General features: G+C 39.0%; 1 protein-coding gene across 1 annotated transcript in view; it reads right to left on the minus strand.

Annotated features, from left to right (window-relative positions):
- Window positions 1-1,460: 1,460 nt before the first annotated feature.
- rcan3 (regulator of calcineurin 3) overlaps window positions 1,461-19,463 on the minus strand; it is a 28,023-nt gene continuing 10,020 nt past the window's right edge. Inside the window, exons 2-4 of the mRNA XM_046856538.1 lie at window positions 8,187-8,360; window positions 7,877-8,048; window positions 1,461-2,586 (exon numbers count right to left, since the gene is read on the minus strand). Of these exons, the coding sequence (XP_046712494.1) occupies window positions 2,432-2,586; window positions 7,877-8,048; window positions 8,187-8,360 (501 nt within the window). The 3' untranslated portion in view covers window positions 1,461-2,431. The remainder of the gene's footprint in view (window positions 2,587-7,876; window positions 8,049-8,186; window positions 8,361-19,463) is intronic.

Raw genomic sequence — 19,463 nt, forward strand, 5'->3', positions numbered from 1 at the left:
CCTTGATTTGCACTCAAAATAGGGTTCCAGTAGTCATTTTTTTATATAATAATAATAATTATATGAATAATAATATGAATACATATTATTGGACTCTTCTCTCAACAACTGCACCAGCAGAATGCAAGTCATTCCCAGGGAGGAGAATTTCAGGAGCTGCTCCACACTCTGAATAAAAGCCGTAGGAGCAGTTGTGTGTTTTTGCACATCAAAAAACGTACGATAAAACTTCAAAACTTATTTATCCGTCTCTTATATTTAAAAACGTTACACTTGTTTTGTTTCAAATCGAACGTACAAATCATTCCGATGTAAAAAATTACTTGAGACTCGTCCACTTACCCATTTACATTTATGGCATTTGGTTTCCCCTTTAAACAGAGACAATTAAGCTGGTGAGAGGTAATGACTTCGCTCAAGGACCCCAAGGAGCTTGGTGGGGCTGGGATTTGACCTCACAACCTTCTGATCCAAAATCCAACATTCGAGCCCATTGATCTACCACCTCCAAGTCCAGCCCATGTGTACTGTGTGATGAGTCATCACAAAACGCTGCTTCCCTTCGTGTTATTCCTCCATCATCAGTTACTGAATGCAAGACATAAAGTCTGACACTAAACTACTACAATGAGCTTCTACTCCTACATTAAGTTCTCTACTGATCCTGTAATGCTACAATCTTTTCATTCTGCATGAGTATGTGAATGAGTGAATAGAATACATTTTTTTCAGCCACTAAAATATTAGTTTCATGGTAACCTTCCAAACGATCCATGCCTATATTACCATGACCATGTCTCATTCTGAAAACCAAAAACTAATTCTATTTAAAACAAACCCTAGAATATCCATTGTATTAAGATCCCTTCCACATTCCCTGTTACAGAAACATGTGGAACTATCTACATGATAAAATCATGGAAATGTAATTGAGGTTTTATTTTACATTGTCCAATTTAAACCAAATGAATGTTTCATTAGGGGAAAAGTTTATAACTTAAGAATTAAATTTTTTTAACATGGTGGCCATTTCTGTTCAATCTAATAATAAGAGGTTACGTTCTGCTGGTGTAGCTGGGTTCGGAGTATAAAACGTGTGCTTCAAGAAAACAAAAGAAGGGTACAGTGGGCAAAATTGATTGTAGGATTCTTTTAGAAGATTCGCACAAGTGTGTCCTATACGCCTGTCAGTCAAAATGACACTTCTTATACCAAAGTATTGCATTCCCTCCATTCCTCTGTACGTCTCACCAAATTTTAATCACATGACACCTTAAGGTTTCATGTTAAAGATCGTTTGATAGGGCGGCTTTCGTCGTTTTTTTTTTCTAAATAAATGACAAAATCCGAAAACGGAGCTTTGAATTTCACAAAAAAACGGCCAAGCAAGCAGAGCAGAAAGACTGAAAGCACAGTGCTGAGAACTGGAAAAAAAAACAAAAAAAACAAAATATTTCCCTCTCCGTGATTCACTGCGGGAAGCATCTAGAGCTTGAAAAAATAAAATTAAAACTACAAACAATTGTTCGGATCGTAACGCCTTTACAGACTTCCAGACTCCCGGGCAGCGGCGGGACAGGTATCGATGGCGATCTCGATCTTTGATTTCTATCGTTCGGTATAAAACGCTCCGCGTTCAGCGTTAACATGCAAAGAATGGTTGTGGTATCAAATACATGGTAGGAACAATATTAATCACAACACCACACATATAGTTAAGTAAACAAACATTTCCAAGTATATAAGTTCAAAAAAAAAAAAACAACCATCGTTCAAGAATACAGCAACCAGAGGTGGTGTGTGTGTACAATTCATTTCTGCCTTCCTTTCTGTACCTTAATGCGTCACTAATACACACTAATACACATGCATCCGGATCACATGGTCTGTATAAACTCGGCACGACACCTGATATGTGACGAGTCATCAAATCTGCAAAAAACAAACAAACAAAACAAAAAAGCGGCGCGTCCCCTTTTGTGTTATTCCTCCATGATCCGTTACTTGAATGCTAAAAATAAAGTGTGATATGAAACCACTACATCAGCTTCTATTACTACATTTAGATACATTTAATTTCTACTGATCCTTTAATGCTACACTAGTTTGAGCCTACATGAGTGTGTGAATGAGTGAATGAAAAGTGCTCTGATTGCAGGAGGTTTCTTATCCCACCCCCACCCCCTTCCTTCCATGCTACCTTTGCTGTTCAGTGAGACGGTGACGTGTCTGTGTGTCAGTTCTTCCGGTCAAGACTAACTCGGTCCGTCCTTTTCCATCGCGAGCGAGAATCGCTCTCCCCTCTAAAATTTCTTTTCCGATTTGTTTAGGTGTTTTTTTTTTTAATTAGAGCTGAAATGAAGGGTGTCTTTGCCTCCATATGAGAGAGAGAGACAGATTTAGACAGAAAACACGTGCGGAATGGGCGGGTTTAGTTGTAGACTTTCGGAGGGCTGTCGGGACGTCGCGTCTGGACGATTTTCATCTTAGCCCGGGCCTCGTCTTCTTCCTCCGTCTCGCTCTCGCACACGTGCACGACCACGCTGGGAGTGGAATCTGTACCTGCGTGCAGCTCGTATTTCTCACCTGCACAGACAGACAGAGAGTTTATTCGAGTTTATTAAGCTTTAACGCCATGTTAGCATCAGGGATTTATACAATATACAATTACTATATAAGACTTTTCAAACTAAAACACATGCAGGTGATAAATTATGGAAGATCTCTTGTAAACATGTTTCTAAATAAAATCGTTTCCCAGCAGTATCGTTACAGTCCAACAAAATGTTTAATATCAAGCCAATAAAACCCATGAGTGAACCTCGGGTTGCCAAGTCAGCACCTACTGTAGACAACTTGGTCATGCATTGATTTGAACCTATAAAAAACACTTATTTTATTACTAGGGATTATTTCAAACTATTTATTATTTTTCATATAAATCCCATTCCTTCTGCCATTTGTTTGTGATGTATAGGTTAATTAAAGGTCTGGGGTCAGAAGGTTGTATTCGACAGACAGAATAAAAGAGAATGAGCGAAGGAATGAGTGTGTGAGTGAGACGGAGAGAGAGAGAGATGAGAAACTGCTGTATCTGTTAGGAGAACACATTGACTGTTTTGTGTTAGCAGCGTAACACGTGTCTGCTGTCACAACAGAAGAGAAAATACCGAATCTGCCCCTGATCTGATGTTTCAAAGATACACAAAGAGAAATAGAAAAAAGAAAAAAGAGAGAAAAAAAGAGAGGGACAGAAGCCAAGACAGACAGACAGACATTTATTTTTACATAATTTTTAAATGTACTGGTTCAGTATCAGTTTTTATTTCTCTTTATTAATAACCCAGTATCCACGCTTTGGCAATACCAGTGGCAGGCTGTGCATTTCACACCGAGGCCTTCAGGGGTGTCCTACCTGAGTCAATTCTCCTCTTAATACCATCACAGACAGGTATCTCATAAGAAAGAAACCCAACGAACACAATTCATCAATTCTCCTTTTACTGTAGCCACAGCTGCACTGCCTGCATACATCATCTCTAGCAGAAGCATCGATATCAACCCTGTAAAACAACCTGGTTTTCAGTGCGTTACTATTTTCCTGGGGATTTGAAATCAAGGCAAATTGTGTGTTTTTGCGCAAATTCTACGCGGAGAGAAAATGCAAAAGTACCGTAATTTTCGGACTATAAAGCACACCCATATATAAGCCACACCCACTGAATTTTACAAATATTTTTATTTTGAACATAAATAAGCCGCACCTGTCTATAAGCCTACTCTATCTACACTAATGTACTTTACACAGGCTTTAACGAAAGACACGTTACACACGGTGTAACTGGTGAAATATGTTGTGCTTCCTTTAGGAGCATAGCGGTATTTTGGAAATAGCCTGGCACAGCATTCTTCCGGTATTACTGCAAGACCTGGATTTTAATATTTTCTGAAGCTCATTTCTAAGTTTCTTTGACTAACCCGTAACGCTGTTGCCAGAAAAAAATAAAAAAGCACGAGTTTTGGAAACCTGTTTGTGCTTATATGATTTCTGTTGTAACTGGAGTTAGCGAGCTCTCCCTTCACCCAGACTCAACACTTTACAACGGCTTGTATCTAAACAGTAGCCTACCAAGAAAGTCATTGTTCACTGTCTTCCTCCTTCCTTTCACAACTATTTTTTTTGGAAGTTTATCTTTTGGCATCGTTGTGTGAAAAAAAACGGCATCTCCCGATGCCGTGCAGCTCAGAACACAGGTGAGGTGCGTTTTTTCGTTTCCGTTCAGAAAATTTCATTGGTCTAATGTTACGGGGCTCAGTTTTTTGGCTTGAAGTTTGTGAAACCGGAAAAAACCCAGGAAAAAATCATAAATAAGCCGCTTCATTGTTTAAGCCGTGGGGTTCAAAACGTGGGAAAAAAGTAGCAGCTTATAGTCCGGAAAAAACGGTATTCATGAAAAAGTTCCCAACTGTTTTGAACTGTTTCGGCCGACGTTTTCTCACGACATCCAGCTTTTCTTGAAAAAGTCCGTCTTGTAAATGTCCATGTAAGTGTATCTGCAACTAAATCAATTTCTTCTCCACTGTCGGTTGTTGTGGAATGAAAAATCAGCTATTAAATCCACAGAAATATATATGAGCTTGTGCAGTGTGCTGCAGATGTGGTTGGCGAGCTCTGACCAGCGCACTCTCTGACCATCCAATCAAAGGACATAAAAATTTTTTATTGTAGGCCTGCAAGGGGGCCTTGTAGTAAGACAAGACAAGACAAGACAAGTTCAAGTTTATTCTATAGCGCTTTTCACAATGGACATTGTCCCAGATTTACAGAATTAAGGTGAATGATGTGTATTTATCCCTGATGAGAAGCCTGGGGGGACTGCAGGGAAAAACTCCCTTAGATGTTATGAGGAAGAAACCTTGAGAGGAACCAGACTCAAAAATGGGAACCCATCCTCATTTGGGTGATATCAAAAGTGTGATTATAAATCTAAAACAATACAAAACACCAGAGTGTGAGAACCACCATGAGTACCAGAGTGTGTGATTATGAGTGATGTCCTTTCTACAGTCTTCTACAGTCAGTTGACGTTAAGGAACCAGGAGCTACTGAGCATCTCATAAAACAGCTCAACATTTGAGATCATCACAGATCCAACACCAGCTTCTCCATGCCAGAGCCTTTAAACACTCAAAGAGGTCTAATGTCCAGACTCTACTGGTACGTCTCTAGATAGATCGGGATGTTTGCATGGTCGGCATCTACTTCTTTAAAGGTCCACAATCTTCATGAGGTGGGACGTTACTGGAGCTTGCGCAACCTCAGGATGATGATGCCCCAGCAACACGTGATGTAATGGCTGAAATCTGATTGGATAGATATTCCAGTGTACAGTATACAGACACTCAGCGCATATAAAAAAGGAGCAGAATGAAGAGAATAGTCTATTGGGAATAATTTAATACATATCCAAAAGTATATTAAAACACAAGCCAGTGAGTCTGAGAGTTTTGGCCAGCAGAGGCCTGAAGACCCGCCGCTAGGAAATAATAACGTTGATATTTTTCATGCCAATGAAGCAACCTTTAGAATATTGAATCTGAGAGAAAGACAAGAAGAAAGGCTGAGAAAGTAGAAGAGAGTGTGTGAGGGAGAGAGAGAACAGAGGGACGTGACCTCTCACATCTCACATACAGTCTGTTCAGACTTCTTCCCTCTGGCTGATCAAAACAAGGACTGCCAGACTCTGAAATAGCTTCCCCCCCCCAGGAAGCCACATAAATTCAAAACACCGTCCCCATAACCCAAGGCTATTCTGGACTACACTACATCAATCTCCACTACTTTGTGCAATATTTTTCCTTTTTCTTTAACAAATCACTGCACCTTCTATTACAGACCAATGTGTAGTGTTTTCGATTGTGTCTATCGGCGTGCTCGGACATACTCGACTAATAACTCTGATTGTGAGTCAGATTAAAAAGAGGCGCTACGTACATAAAAAAGAAAGACATAAAAAAAAGAAAGACGTTTTTTTTCAAAGTAGCCAATATTGGGTAAGTTCATATTTCCTTGACCCTTTAATACTGTAATCTTGATATATTCCCTTTTATATTTTCCTTTATATCACCTCATGAAGATTGTGGACCTTCAAAAAGTAGATGCCGAACCCACAAACATCCCGAACCATCTAGAAACGTACCGGCGCCATTTGGATTCCACTTCATGTGCAGTTTGGATGTTGGACATTGGACCTCTGAGTGTTTAAAGGTTGAGATGTTGAGCTGTTTTATGAGATGCTCAGTAGCTCCTGGTTCCATAACCTCAACTGACTGTATAAGACTGTGGAAAGGACATTACTCATAATCACACACTCCGGTACTCATGTTAGTTCTCACACTCTGGTGTTTAGTATTGTTTTAGATTTATAATCACACTCTTGATATCACCTAAATGAGGATGGATTCCCTTTTTGAGTCTGGTTCCTCTCAAGGTTTCTTCCTCATAACATCTAATGGAGCTTTTCCTCGACCCCAGGCTGCTCATCAGAGATAAACACACATCATTCACCTTAATATTTATGCAATTTACTAACAACTTTAAGACCCGTAAAATGTCATCTATCTAATGCCATAGGCATGTATACTGTAGGGCGTCTTTCAACATGGTAGCATTACATCTTCTTGTCTTCATTTGAACTAGGAGACCAAAATATGTTCCAGCATGACGATGCCCCTGTGCACAAAGCCAGAACCATGGATATTTGCTTTACATGGTTTGAAGAGGAAGATCTCGAATGGCGCTGAAATAGAGCGCAAACCCTACTGAACACTTTTGAGATGAATGTGAACGCTGACTGCACCCCAGACCTCCTCACCTTCTCACCTCCATCAGTAGCTGACTTTACTAACACTCTTGTAGTTGAATGAGAACACGTCTCCACAAGCATACATTTCGGAAATCTAGTGGAACATCTTCTCAGAACAGTGCAGGTTAGCAAAAAGGGACTGAATTTGAAAACAGATGTTTATAAAAAACATACGAATCGACTAAGAAATACACAAACTTCGTCTCATATGGTGTGTTTTGTGCTCTGAGATAGACATGATCCCACTGATCAAACAAACAGGCACTAAAAGTTTCCTTCAGGGTGTTTCTCTTTGCACGTATGCACCAATAAGCAGTGATTTTACTCTGATTATATAGAAATTTTCCTTCTGGAAATGAATATCTTTGGAAATATTGAAAGTGAGGCTCTGTAATAAACACTAACACATGTTCTGTCTGGTGAAAAGCTCTCTAATAAGGAATTTCACATCATAACTGGATAAAACCTCAAATGTAAATACCTGGAATGTAATATCAAACCAATAATATGTTCATTAAAAAGACTTTCTTTGTTGGAGGTTCTTTTCATTGTCTAGCAGATACTTATCAGAAAAATGATTCATGTTATTTTCCTTCCAGAGCAAAGAAACAGGAGAGAATAATAATTGGACGCTGAAAAGGACAGGGGCATGGCGCGACTGGCACGGAATATCTCTTACATGCTCCGGTGAATAACAGGAAATCTAAAATCAGATACCACTTTATTTCTTGTGCTGTGTTTTTGTCAAATTAAAGGCGTAGGCCCTGTGGGGGGAAAAAAATCCAGGCGCACAGACAGACAATGATCTACTAGATCGTTGTGTGTGCATCTCTGTCCACCAGAGGGCGCTGCATGCACTAATACAGGTCACATTGGCCCATGTGTATAACGCTTACTCACAGACCACCAACTGACCAAATAACTCTAAACACATATAGTGAGCAATGTCCTTAAATTGATCCTAGTGTGTGTGTGTGTGTGTGTGTGTGTGTGTGTGTGTGTGTATGCACCTGGGCCCAGTTTGGCCACGGCACACAGAAGGTCATAGTTAATGACAGGGGTGGTGTCTTCACTTTGGCTCCACCCCACAGGTGGGGAAGAGGGCGGAGAGATGAGGAACTGCTTCACAGGTTGGGGTGGAGCCAGAAACGCCTTGTCCACCTCTTCACCCGAGTTCTGCACCTGAGAAACAAAGGGCCAAAACTCATTAATTGTCATTGCACAGTGTCTTTTGGCTGCTTGTGAAAGATAAATGCAGAGCTGCTTCCATTGTTGAAAAAAATGTAAATACAATAAAACAGATATAAATAAATAAAGAACCTGTGCGAAGTAAAGGCTGAGTTTGGAGCCATTGAATTCGGAGTCGTGCAGCTCGATGCGAGCGCGTGCAGCGGCCTCTGGCGTGCTGAAGCTAATCCGCACTCTCCGGAAACTCTTAAACATCTGGAAGGATGTTTGATCGTCGTAGATCCGAAACAGCGACTCGAAGCGCTCCTGTGGGATATTAGACCCTCGATTAGACTCGTGATTCTGTCTAAATCGGAGTGGAACAACTTTCAAAACTTACTACAACTATATTATATAAAGCCATATGATAACTATACAATACCTTATAACATAAGAACCGCGTATGAGACCTACATTATATAAAGAGTTTCTAATTACATATTAACTTTATTTAATTACATTAAAAACTTACTACGTTGCAATAGAAAGAAAGAAAGAAAGAAAGAAAGAAAGAAAGAAAGAAAGAAAGAAAGAAAGAAAGAAAGAAAGAAAGAAGCTTTATACTTGTCACATGTACTTTACAGTGAAATTCTTTCTTCGTAAATCCGTTTCAAGTATATTACTATAAAAACTTTCTTTCGGCTTCTCCCGTTAGGGGTCGCCACAGCGGATCCTCCGCACGTTTGATTTGGCACGTTTTTACGCTGGATGCCCTTCCTAACGCAACCCTCCCCAATTTATTCGGGCTTGGGACCGGCACTGAGAGTGGCTGGGGATGGTTCCCTGACCGGGAATCGAACCCGGGTCGCAGCGCTGCGTCTTAACCACTAGACCACCAGGGGACCCAAGTATATTACTATATATATTTATATATAAAACTTACAATACAATACTATATTATACAAACATTTCATTAGAGCTATACTATAGTTTTTTTTTATTAAACATACGAGTGCCATACTATATATCAACCCTCATGTATAAATGAACTAAAGGATTATTCTGTATACAACCTTTGTACGATGTACTATATTTGATTAAAATATTAGAACTATAGAAAGCTGTATTCAAGCATATATGATTATACCACATTTTATCAAAAAACAATGACAATTATAGTGTACTATATAAAAGTTTGATAACTATAGTAAATATGATAAAAAAATACTATATCAAATTTATACTATACAGTAACGATGCATAATATATAAACAAGCACCATACAGAGGATCATCCGTCTCCATACCCCCCTGTCCTCTACATCTGACTCTTTCAAACCAACTACCTGCATGTCTTCCCTCACCACATCCATAAACCTGCTTCTTGGTCTTCCTCTTTCCCTCCTTCCTGGTGGCTCCATCCTCAGCATTCTCCTACTGATATACCCCATGTCCCTCCTCTGCACATGTTCAAACCATCTCAATCACACCTCCCTCACCTTGTTTCCAAAACGTCCTACATGCGCTGTCCCTCTAATAAACTCATTTCTAGTCCTGTCCATCATCGTCATTCCCAACGAAAACCTCAACATCTTCAGCTCTGCTACCTCCAGCTCCACCTCCTGTCTTTTACTTAATGCCACTGTCTCTAATCCATACAACATCTCAGGTCTCACCACAGTCCTATAAACTTTCCTTTCACTCTCACAGATACTCTTCTATCACAAATCACTCCTTCTATCACTCTTCTCCACCCACTCCACCCTGCCTGCACTCTTTCTTCACTTCTCTAACACACTCTCCATTACTTTTACAGTCGACCCGTGTTTAAACTCATGTATCATATATCACATGTTGTACTAATGCCTGATATCTCAATATAACTATTTTCAATGTTTTTGCCGTGTCACACTGACAGATATACTGCGCACATGTGGTCAGGGACAATACACTGAGCAGTGATTAGTGACTGATTAACTCCAGTGGTTAGAATTGTATAAAGTTGTATATAAAATATCACTTTTTGAAATATTTTCTCGCTCTGACCTGGAACAGATTTTGCAACAATGACAAATGCAACTAATTATTAAAACGAAAAGAAACCATCAGTGTGTGTCTGAGAGACTCTGGTCCTGATAGCAGTTATAATATGGTGCAGGTGATGGAACCCTGGCGAGGTGGAGAGTTAAAAGTGCATCGCCAGGGACAGAGCCGTAAAAACATCAACAACACAGTGCTTTCTCATTTAGTCAAAGTTAATATGTATCCAGACCTAATCTAGGATTGTTCAAGGGTTCTTTGGTATAAGTTCTGATAATGTTACAACTATCATACTACCAAAAAAACCCCCACCGAATTATAAAGTCACGTCATGGTTTACTCAAATAGAATAAACTGTCATGAATCTTCTTCTTCTTTTGGCTTCTCCCAGTAGGGGGCGCCACAGCAGATCATCCGTCTCCATACTGTCCTCTACATCTGCCTGTTCATACCAACTACCTGCATGTCTTCCCTCACCACATCCATAAACCTTCTCCTTGGTCTTCCTCTTTTCCTCCTTCCTGGTGTCTCCATCCTCAGCATTCTCTACTGATATACCCCATGTCCCTCCTCTGCACATGTCCAAAAGTTTAGTTAAAGTTTTATATACAATAAGTAATAAACAATGGTGGAATATCAATCTTGTGAATGAGAAACAGAGTGAACAGGCACCTGTGATCATCCACATTGATTAACAGGAATCTGATCAGTAAATGTATTGATTAATATTTTCTAATATATTTGTATTTTGGCGAATTCAGTCCAAGTAAAAAGATGGAAATTAAAACTTTTCCACACAAAAATAAAAAAATGTTCCACATAGTTCAGTACAGTGATATCCGATGTGAAGTTCTTCACAGATAATGTATGCTAAATCCTACACTTACACCTCATTCACACATTCTGCCGATCTCCATTTATGTTTAACCAGCAAAGATAAATCATGTGTGACCCCTCACACCTTGTCCACTCCGTCTGGTTTAGATATAATTAAGGGGACATAATCATTAGAACAATGACCTTTGGTTTTTGACTTCTGCACATAACACACATGTTCACATCAATGTTGGCTGTTCAGTAACTGCTCATTCTTTTTTTTTTTTGTATGGTCAATGGTTATGGTTTATGGTCAACTGACTTGAAAGGTGAAAGATTAAAAACCCTAGCAATGCCATGTTTCCATTGTCTGAACGGAAAAACAACTTCTTCTCAAGCTTGGGCATGCCAGAAATGTTCACGTGTCATCTATATATTCACAAACAATGGCAATCATTTGTTATTCTTGCAAGTATTATACTGTATGGACGAAAGACACCTGATTTTTCAGCCAAATGTGGTTCTTTCCCAAAGTGTTACCACAAAGTTGGAGGCACACAGAATAGAATGTCTTTGGATATAGTAGTGAAGTAGTAAATTTACCCTTTACTTAAACTAGGAGACCCAAAACAGTCCCAGCATGACGCACAGTTCCCAGTGCACATAGCCAGCTCCATGAGGATATACTTTACATGGGTTGGAATGGAAGATCTCCTAAAAGAGAGCCCCAATCTCATTCCTATTGAGCATCAACAACCTACAAATCCATGAACTTTCTGAGCACCTCAAAAAGTTCAAGAATGAATTTGGACTGACGGTGAAACAATAGCTGAGGAGAATATTCAGTGTAAAGTATGGACGTTCGGTGATGAGGAAGAGGACGGGTTTCCTTTTGAGTCCGTTTCCTCTCACGCCATCTCAGGGAGTTTTTCATTGCCACAGTCGCTATTAGATCAATCATTATGAATAAACTTTGATTATAATTATAAGGAACAAACCTATAGGCTTTGAACGAAATTTATAACCTCTTTATCTCTGTAAAGCTGCTTTAAGACAATGTCCATTGGAATTGGAATGCTGAGGAGGCCTGTGGTGTAGTCAGCGTTCCAATTCATCCCAAACAGTATCGACTGTGGCAATGAAAAACTCCCTGAGATGGCGTGAGAGGAAACAGACTCAAAAAGGAACCTGTCCTCATCCTCATCACCGAACGTCCATTCATTACACTGAATATTCTCCTCAGCTAGTGTGTGCTGTGGTTGTGCTCATTCAGCCCAACAACACCACACTCTGAGTGGAAGTCATTATAACAGCAAATGAGGACTTCATGTAGAATGGGATGTTGACATACAAATCTTACAGTCAGGTGTGGGAAATCCTCAATGAAAATGATTCCGTTTTAATTTTTTGAGATTGAGGTTTTAACGTAATTGCAAAACCTTCTCATTTACAACGAACCGAACTTGTTTGATTTAAAGTTACTGGAAAAAGAATTGCCGCTATTCATTAACGTGCACAGAAAAAAGTTTCTTTGAGACACTTTAAAAGGTGAGAAGTGCTGAGCTTGGTTAACAAAGTCTGAATAAATTATCCCTCTCCTTTTTCCTTTCCCGCCCCCCCCACACATGCCCTTGACCGCTTTGTCTTTTTGACAACCTTGTCCTCTAATGTCTTAGCCTTTCTGTCCCAGTACCATCTGGCCACCTTAGGAGAATTTCGTCTGAATAAACTGGTTCACGTGCATGCTTCATTTTCATTTATGGGGCTTTATAAAGAGCTGCACACAGAACTTGTGCTTTTCTTTACAGGAAATAAGAACAAACTGTAACTCTAATCACCCACATCACTACTTAAACTGCAGTAACATCTGGATGGATCACGTGGAGATATAAAAAATGTGTTTGAAATCTCAAAAGAAAGAAACCAGAGACATATATTTAGCGTGATTTTATATAATCATACCGCCCAAGCCTACATCCATATCCAATGGAATCACATGCTTGACTTTCATTTGACCTTGCGCAAAAGCTTCGGTTTGCTAATAGGCATAAATGTGTGATGATGTGTTTCGTCTAATATTATTAGCAGAATCAGAATATATTATTGATCCGATTGGGAAATTGTTGGGTTGCAGCTGCTCACAGTAAAATGAAAGTAAAGATTAAAGACATTTTTTTAAATAAATATAAATAATATGTTATATATTAAGTGAAATGAAATTTGTAGCGCCATTGAAAAGTCAGACTACAATGATAATTATACAAGTTGCTGCACATGTAAGAATCAATATTATTATTATCATTGTGCTCTAATTAATGTTTAAGATATTAACATTATATTAGTGTGGCATAAAAATGTATAACTATATCTATACCATCATTTTCTATATCATGGACCAGCTATATGCTATACATTGGACTACTGGCAATGACTTGATCTAGATAAGACACAAAGTTTATATTTTTACACAGTATATACACTGGCGATCAAAATTTGAGAACAATTTATAAACAATTGAACACTTCTAAAATAATGTCATCTTCACTGCTCAACAGTTGAGGGAGTTTTTGTCCTGTCTATACCATGCTACCAGAACACCTTTTCCACAAAATAACTAAGGCATTTAAAAAAAAAACATTATTTTGCAGAAAACACACTGATCAAAATTAGAGAACACTTTCAGATACCTCCCAGTTATTGGTGTTAATCTGGTACCTGGTGCTAATTTCCTTGATTATCTGTCAACCCCGACTTAACTGGCAGCCTAACTTCCAGTTTCACTTACTCTGCAAGAGTTCTTATGTGACTGAAAGCCTCCGGCAGCAGGTTGTCCAGATGCAGGCCAAAGGGATGACCCTATCAGCCATAGCAAGACAAGTTGGTCGTTCCAAATCTGTGATTTCAAGAATATTGAATCTTTACAACATCACAAACTCATTCAAGTTCGCCAAGAAGGCTGGTCGTCCACGGAAAACAAATACAAGAGAGGACAGGATACTGCGGAGGATCTCAATGGACAATCGTTTCCACACTGCAGCTGGAATTGTTCACCAGTTCAGCGCTGAACAGGGTAAGGGTCTGTCTCGTCATACAGTGTCTCGAAGTTTAAGAGCATTTGGACTGAAAGCCCACTCTGCAGTGACCAAACCTCTCACTAGCAGAAAGAATGAAAAGGCTAGACTAAGCTTTGCTGAGGAGCATGTTGTGTGGACAGAGGAGAACTGGTCCAAAGTTCACTTCAGTAATGAAAGCAAGTTTAATTCATTTGGGTCCGATGGGAAACATTATGTTCGGCAACAAACTGGAGAAAGACTGAACCCAAAGTGTGTAAAGAAGTCAGTGAAAAGTGGAGGAGGAAGTGTCATGGTTTGGGGCATGTTTTCTGCAGCAGGAGTTGGGCCTCTTATACAGCTACATGGCAGAGTGAATGCAAATGTTTATCAGAACCTTCTTCAACAACATATGGTTCCTTCCTGCGTTCATCACCCAATCAGCCCGCAGTGTTCATGCAGGACAATGCTCCATGTCACACAGCAAAACGGGTAAAGCAGTTCCTTGAAACTGAAAACATTGAAATAATGACATGGCCTGCCCAGAGTCCTGATCTCAACCCAATAGAGAACCTCTGAAAAATCCTTGGTGACAAAGTTATGGCCAAGAAACCCACTATAGTCACCAAACTGTGGAGGAGACTGGAAGAAGAGTGGACCAAAATCACACCAGAGCAGTGTGAGAGACTAGTGCTGTCCTGTGGCCGCGGATGTGCATTATGGTCCAATAAGCTTCCATCAGCTAAATATTTTTTTTTAAATATGTCCTAAATCGGAGGTTAACTTAAAAAAAAAAGCCACAGACAATTTCCAACCTGATAATTTGTTTATTGATATTATATATATATATCAATAAAAATTTGATATGAATCCAAAATGTTTTTGAATTGTAATGTATTAAACATTAAATTGTTACTCTTTTGAATTTAAATAACCGTTCTGAATGATTTGACTTCAAGCCCCTGCTCGTTATTCGAAAAAGCCACATGAACAACGAGTTCCTAGCGTTTATAGTCTCATCAGAGGTGGAGGACATGTCATCACCAGCTGCCCCAGTACACTTCACTCAATCTAAGTGATCTCCTCATCAGAGAGAGAAAGAGGGAGAGAGGCAGAAATTGGAGAACGATGAGGAAAAAATGTCAGTTCATAGACTGAGAAAGAGACATAGAAATAGAGATAGATAGATGGATCGGGGGGGAGGAGGAGGAGATACAGCACGAGAAATAGTAGAATACTGAAACGAGTACTGATGTGTTTGTAACCTGGAGTGGTAACTAGAGAGGATGCAGCGATCACTAATTCATGGTGGTGCATTCTGAGTGCACTTCCTGACTCTGGTATACTCTTACAGTCTCCAGCAGTTGCATTTTAGGCACGATAGCAGATACCACGTATATATACCATGTACAGTTGTTTATGTGTACGTTTTCTGGAGATACATTGGACATGATTTTTACCAGTGCGAGACAGAACGAAAAGGAACAAGTAAACGAGTTGGCGAATATAATAGTTCGGAGAGCACGAATTGTTGGATCGTGCAGTGTTTTGCAGCAGATTGTCATTTAAATCAATAAAATATATGTATGAATTAACAAACAGCAACATATTGCAATGATTAATGGTAAGACCAGGTCCTGAACCTTTATAGGGTCATTCCAAACGTCACTTGAGTTATTAGTGTTACGGAACAGCCCTTTACACAGTGTCTACTAAAGCTTTCAATTCAATTCACTGTTATTCGTATGGAGCAGCTTTACAGAATGAAATAGATTGCAAAAAGGTTATAGCATCATAAATTAGTCCCTATATGTTTATCCCTAATGATCGAGCAAGTAGCAACAGTGGTACCTGAGATGGTGTGAGGAAGAAACCTAGAGAGAACCAGACTCAAAAGGGAACCCATCCTCATCTAGATGACACTGGAAGTCCATTCATTACAGGTTCATCACATTACTGTTCACTGACGGACACCTGAATGCAAAAACTGTTCACAGTAATCGTAGCCGCAAGCCACTGTATCAAACCGTCCATACTAATCACAGTCCAAATCCCACACGGTTCCAAACTTTACCCCCCAAAGGAACCACACAGATTCTTTTTATTTTTAGCTGCAATATGTGGCCTCCAACTGATGAGAACTTCACCCAGAAGAACAGTAATGAAACTGGGAATTAGTAGATGAACTTATTATTATTATTATTCACATAAACATTCATGGCATTTGGCAGAGACCCTTATCTAGAGGGACTTACAATTATCTCATTCATACAACTGAGCAGCTATGGGATTAAGGGCCTTGCTCAGGGGCCCAGGAGTGCCAGCATGGTGTTGGTGTGATTTGAACTTGCAGCCTTCTGATTTAAAGCAAAAAGAAAGTGACTTAACCAGTAAACTTCCAGTAAATTATTGTTATAATAATAACAATAATACAAATAATAATAATACGAATTATTATGATTAATTAATTAATTAATTAATCAATTAATAATAATAATTACTATAAAAATAATAATAATTATAATTATAAAACTACTACCACTAATAATATTAATAATAATAATAATAATTATAATAATAATAATAATTATTATTATTATTAATTATTATTATTATTGGATCTCAGTGGTTAAGGCTCTGGGTTACTGATCATAAGGTTGTGGGTTCAAGCCCTGTCATCGCTAAGCTGCCACTCTTGCAACCCTCAGGGATGCTGACCCTGCGCTTTTACCCCAGCTTGCTAACACCATTGTGATATGCTAAAAAAGAATTTCACGTCTGCAGACTTGCTCAGCTCTTGTGTGTAGGAACCTTGTTTTGTTGAACCTACCAGCTATGTGTGGTTGAAATGACAAAGCCAATTGACTTGCCATGAATTCTTTGAGTTAGTATGAGATCTTGTAGTGTTTAAACTTGATCTTGTGCTGTCAGTACTGCTTCATTTGAGGTTAGCAGTGGATCTTGTAGACTGATTTGTTTTGTGATTAGCATAAAAACTTGTGGCATTTAAATGGAGATTTTGTTTTTATAATTTGCACTGAATCTTGTGGAGTTGGAGAGTGACTAGTGTGGAGTTAACATGAAGTCTTCCAGACTTAGCATAAAACCTTGTGGATATAAGATGGATTCTTCTGTTCTTCTTTGTGAGAGTTGGTGAGCATGAAACTTTATGGAGTGTGTATAAATTTCATACTGGTAGCATGAAAAGTAGAACTGTATGAGTGTTAATGTGGAACTTCATAGTGGGGTATTAACCTTGAATTGTTTGTTATTGTGGAACAGTGCAGAATTAGCATTTTTCCCCTCTGATCCAAATAAAACATACCCTGGCCCGCTTGTGGCTTGCTAATTTAAAAAAAATGCTGCGCTAAAAATATAAAGGTCAACCGATGATTCTTTCAGTCAGCGAAGCTCTTCAAAACACATTATATGCTCACGCTCCCTCAACAATAATTTTACCTCAGGGATCTCAACCTAGTAACTGGACATAGTATGAAAAATATGGCTAACTTTGGAGTTTTCATTGTGACCTTTGTAAGAAGGCCAAACTGGGATGTGGGAATGTGCTGGTGTGGTGTGTTGTAACCCATTCAGACCCTGTCGAGATCCCTTCTGTAGGTTTTGATCGGGTCTATCTAAACAAATGTGATTAAAAACCAATATACAGGAGAATCTCGAGCCTTTATCTGGGTATACAGTGGACTTTGTAACAGCTGAGAATTTGACCACTGATGTTGGTACATTTCGGCTTTGGGAACAGGTGCTAATCTGAGAAACACACTGCGTATGTCTGAACAACACGACATTACACCACATGCGCAGAATTCGGAGTACAGCTATGGACATTCTTTCCAATAGCAAACGTACAGCTGCCACAGAGAGAACGTTTTAAGGGCACGGAGGCTGACTTTGGCAATGTATTAGCACTACTCCGTTGTTTCCGTCTCCAAATTGAGAATACGTGAATTCATAGGAGACGGTATATTCGCAAAATGGCTACTTCAGACTCTTTTTGAACATGTTGTCTTGGTAGCAATTGAGGTTTCCCTTTAATCCGGAGCTATTAGGAGAATAACGACAAGCATATTGGAGCTAAAAATAGCACAAGCTATTCAAGGGTGATGAACAGACACACAATATCAAGGCTCATGATGATTATTGCCTTTGCTAAAGTGCAAATGATAGTGTGGAGATTATTATAATGAACCAATTATTTCAATTTAACAGAGAAAAATGTCTATTTTAAATGCTCAGGCCTGTAACATTGACATGCTATTTATGGCCCCCTGGTCTGCTGAAGGTGAAGTGTCATTTTCTAGCCTGTTTCTAGACATGCAATAATCATAGAAAACACAATATGGCAAAAGTATTGGGAAACCAGCCTTTACACCAGACATTACAGCACAATGAAACTCTTTTTTTCGTATATTCCAGCGATGTTGGGAGGCCAGGGTCAAAGTGTACGGTCAGAGTGTACGGTCAAAGTGTACGGTCAGAGTGTACGGTCAGAGTGTAGGGTCATCCATGATACCCATTAAGCATAGAGGGTAAAGGGCCGTGCTCAATGGCCCAACAATGGCAGCTTGGTGATACTGGGGCTTAAACCCCCAACCTTCCGATCAGTAACCCAGTAACCACTGAGCTACCACTTATACATACATTATAGTTGGTGAAACAGCTCTAAAGGTCCTTTAGATATTAATTTCTTGTGTGTGTGTATATACACACACTTTATTTCCAAAAGTATTGGGTCACCTGGGTCATGCCATTGTATGTTGTTACATATATAGGATAAAATGCATGATAACATGGACAACATTCACATTTATGCATGGTGTTCAAATCATTCTATTCTCTTGTTCACATTTATAATCGTTATATATTCAGGGATTTAAATAGCATTAATCTAATTTTTTTTTATTCCTTTTTTTTCCCATAATTCCCTCCAGTGCTTTCATTAAAGTCTGGCTTGTTTTAACTACAGAGAAAATTAAAAGAAAAAAAAAAGAAAAAATCAAACAAATTTGGGGCATGCAGTCTACTGGGATGCTGTAATGATTTTGGACTGAGAACAGCAGAGTTGTTTTTAATTAAGAAAATGAACATGTTAAACAGACATGATGTTTAATTAACCTGGCAAAGCTTAACGGCTTCTGGCAAAGCTTAGTGGTCCAGTGGCACTGAGAGAGAGAGCAATGTAATAACTCTATTCCAATAAGCCGTTATCAAATACCGTGCATAAACAGAAACAGGGAAATCAGGTACAGGTAACACTGCGGACTGTCTCTCTGCAATTTCATGGAAAGATCAATTCAGATTAAGTAAAAACTATGTAGCATATATACAGTTAACATGCATAAAAAAATCACTTTGCTTTCTCAAGATAAGAGTCTATAAAGATGTGAATGTTCAAAAAAAGATTACACAAAGACAACAAAACTGCATTCACATGGGAAGCAGTCGATATTTAGAAACAGGCTGGTTAGAATTGATTTTTTAAAACTGTTTGTTATAGCTCTAGAACC

The sequence above is a fragment of the Silurus meridionalis genome, chromosome 8 (assembly GCF_014805685.1).
Source record: "Silurus meridionalis isolate SWU-2019-XX chromosome 8, ASM1480568v1, whole genome shotgun sequence".
NCBI lineage: Eukaryota > Metazoa > Chordata > Actinopteri > Siluriformes > Siluridae > Silurus > Silurus meridionalis.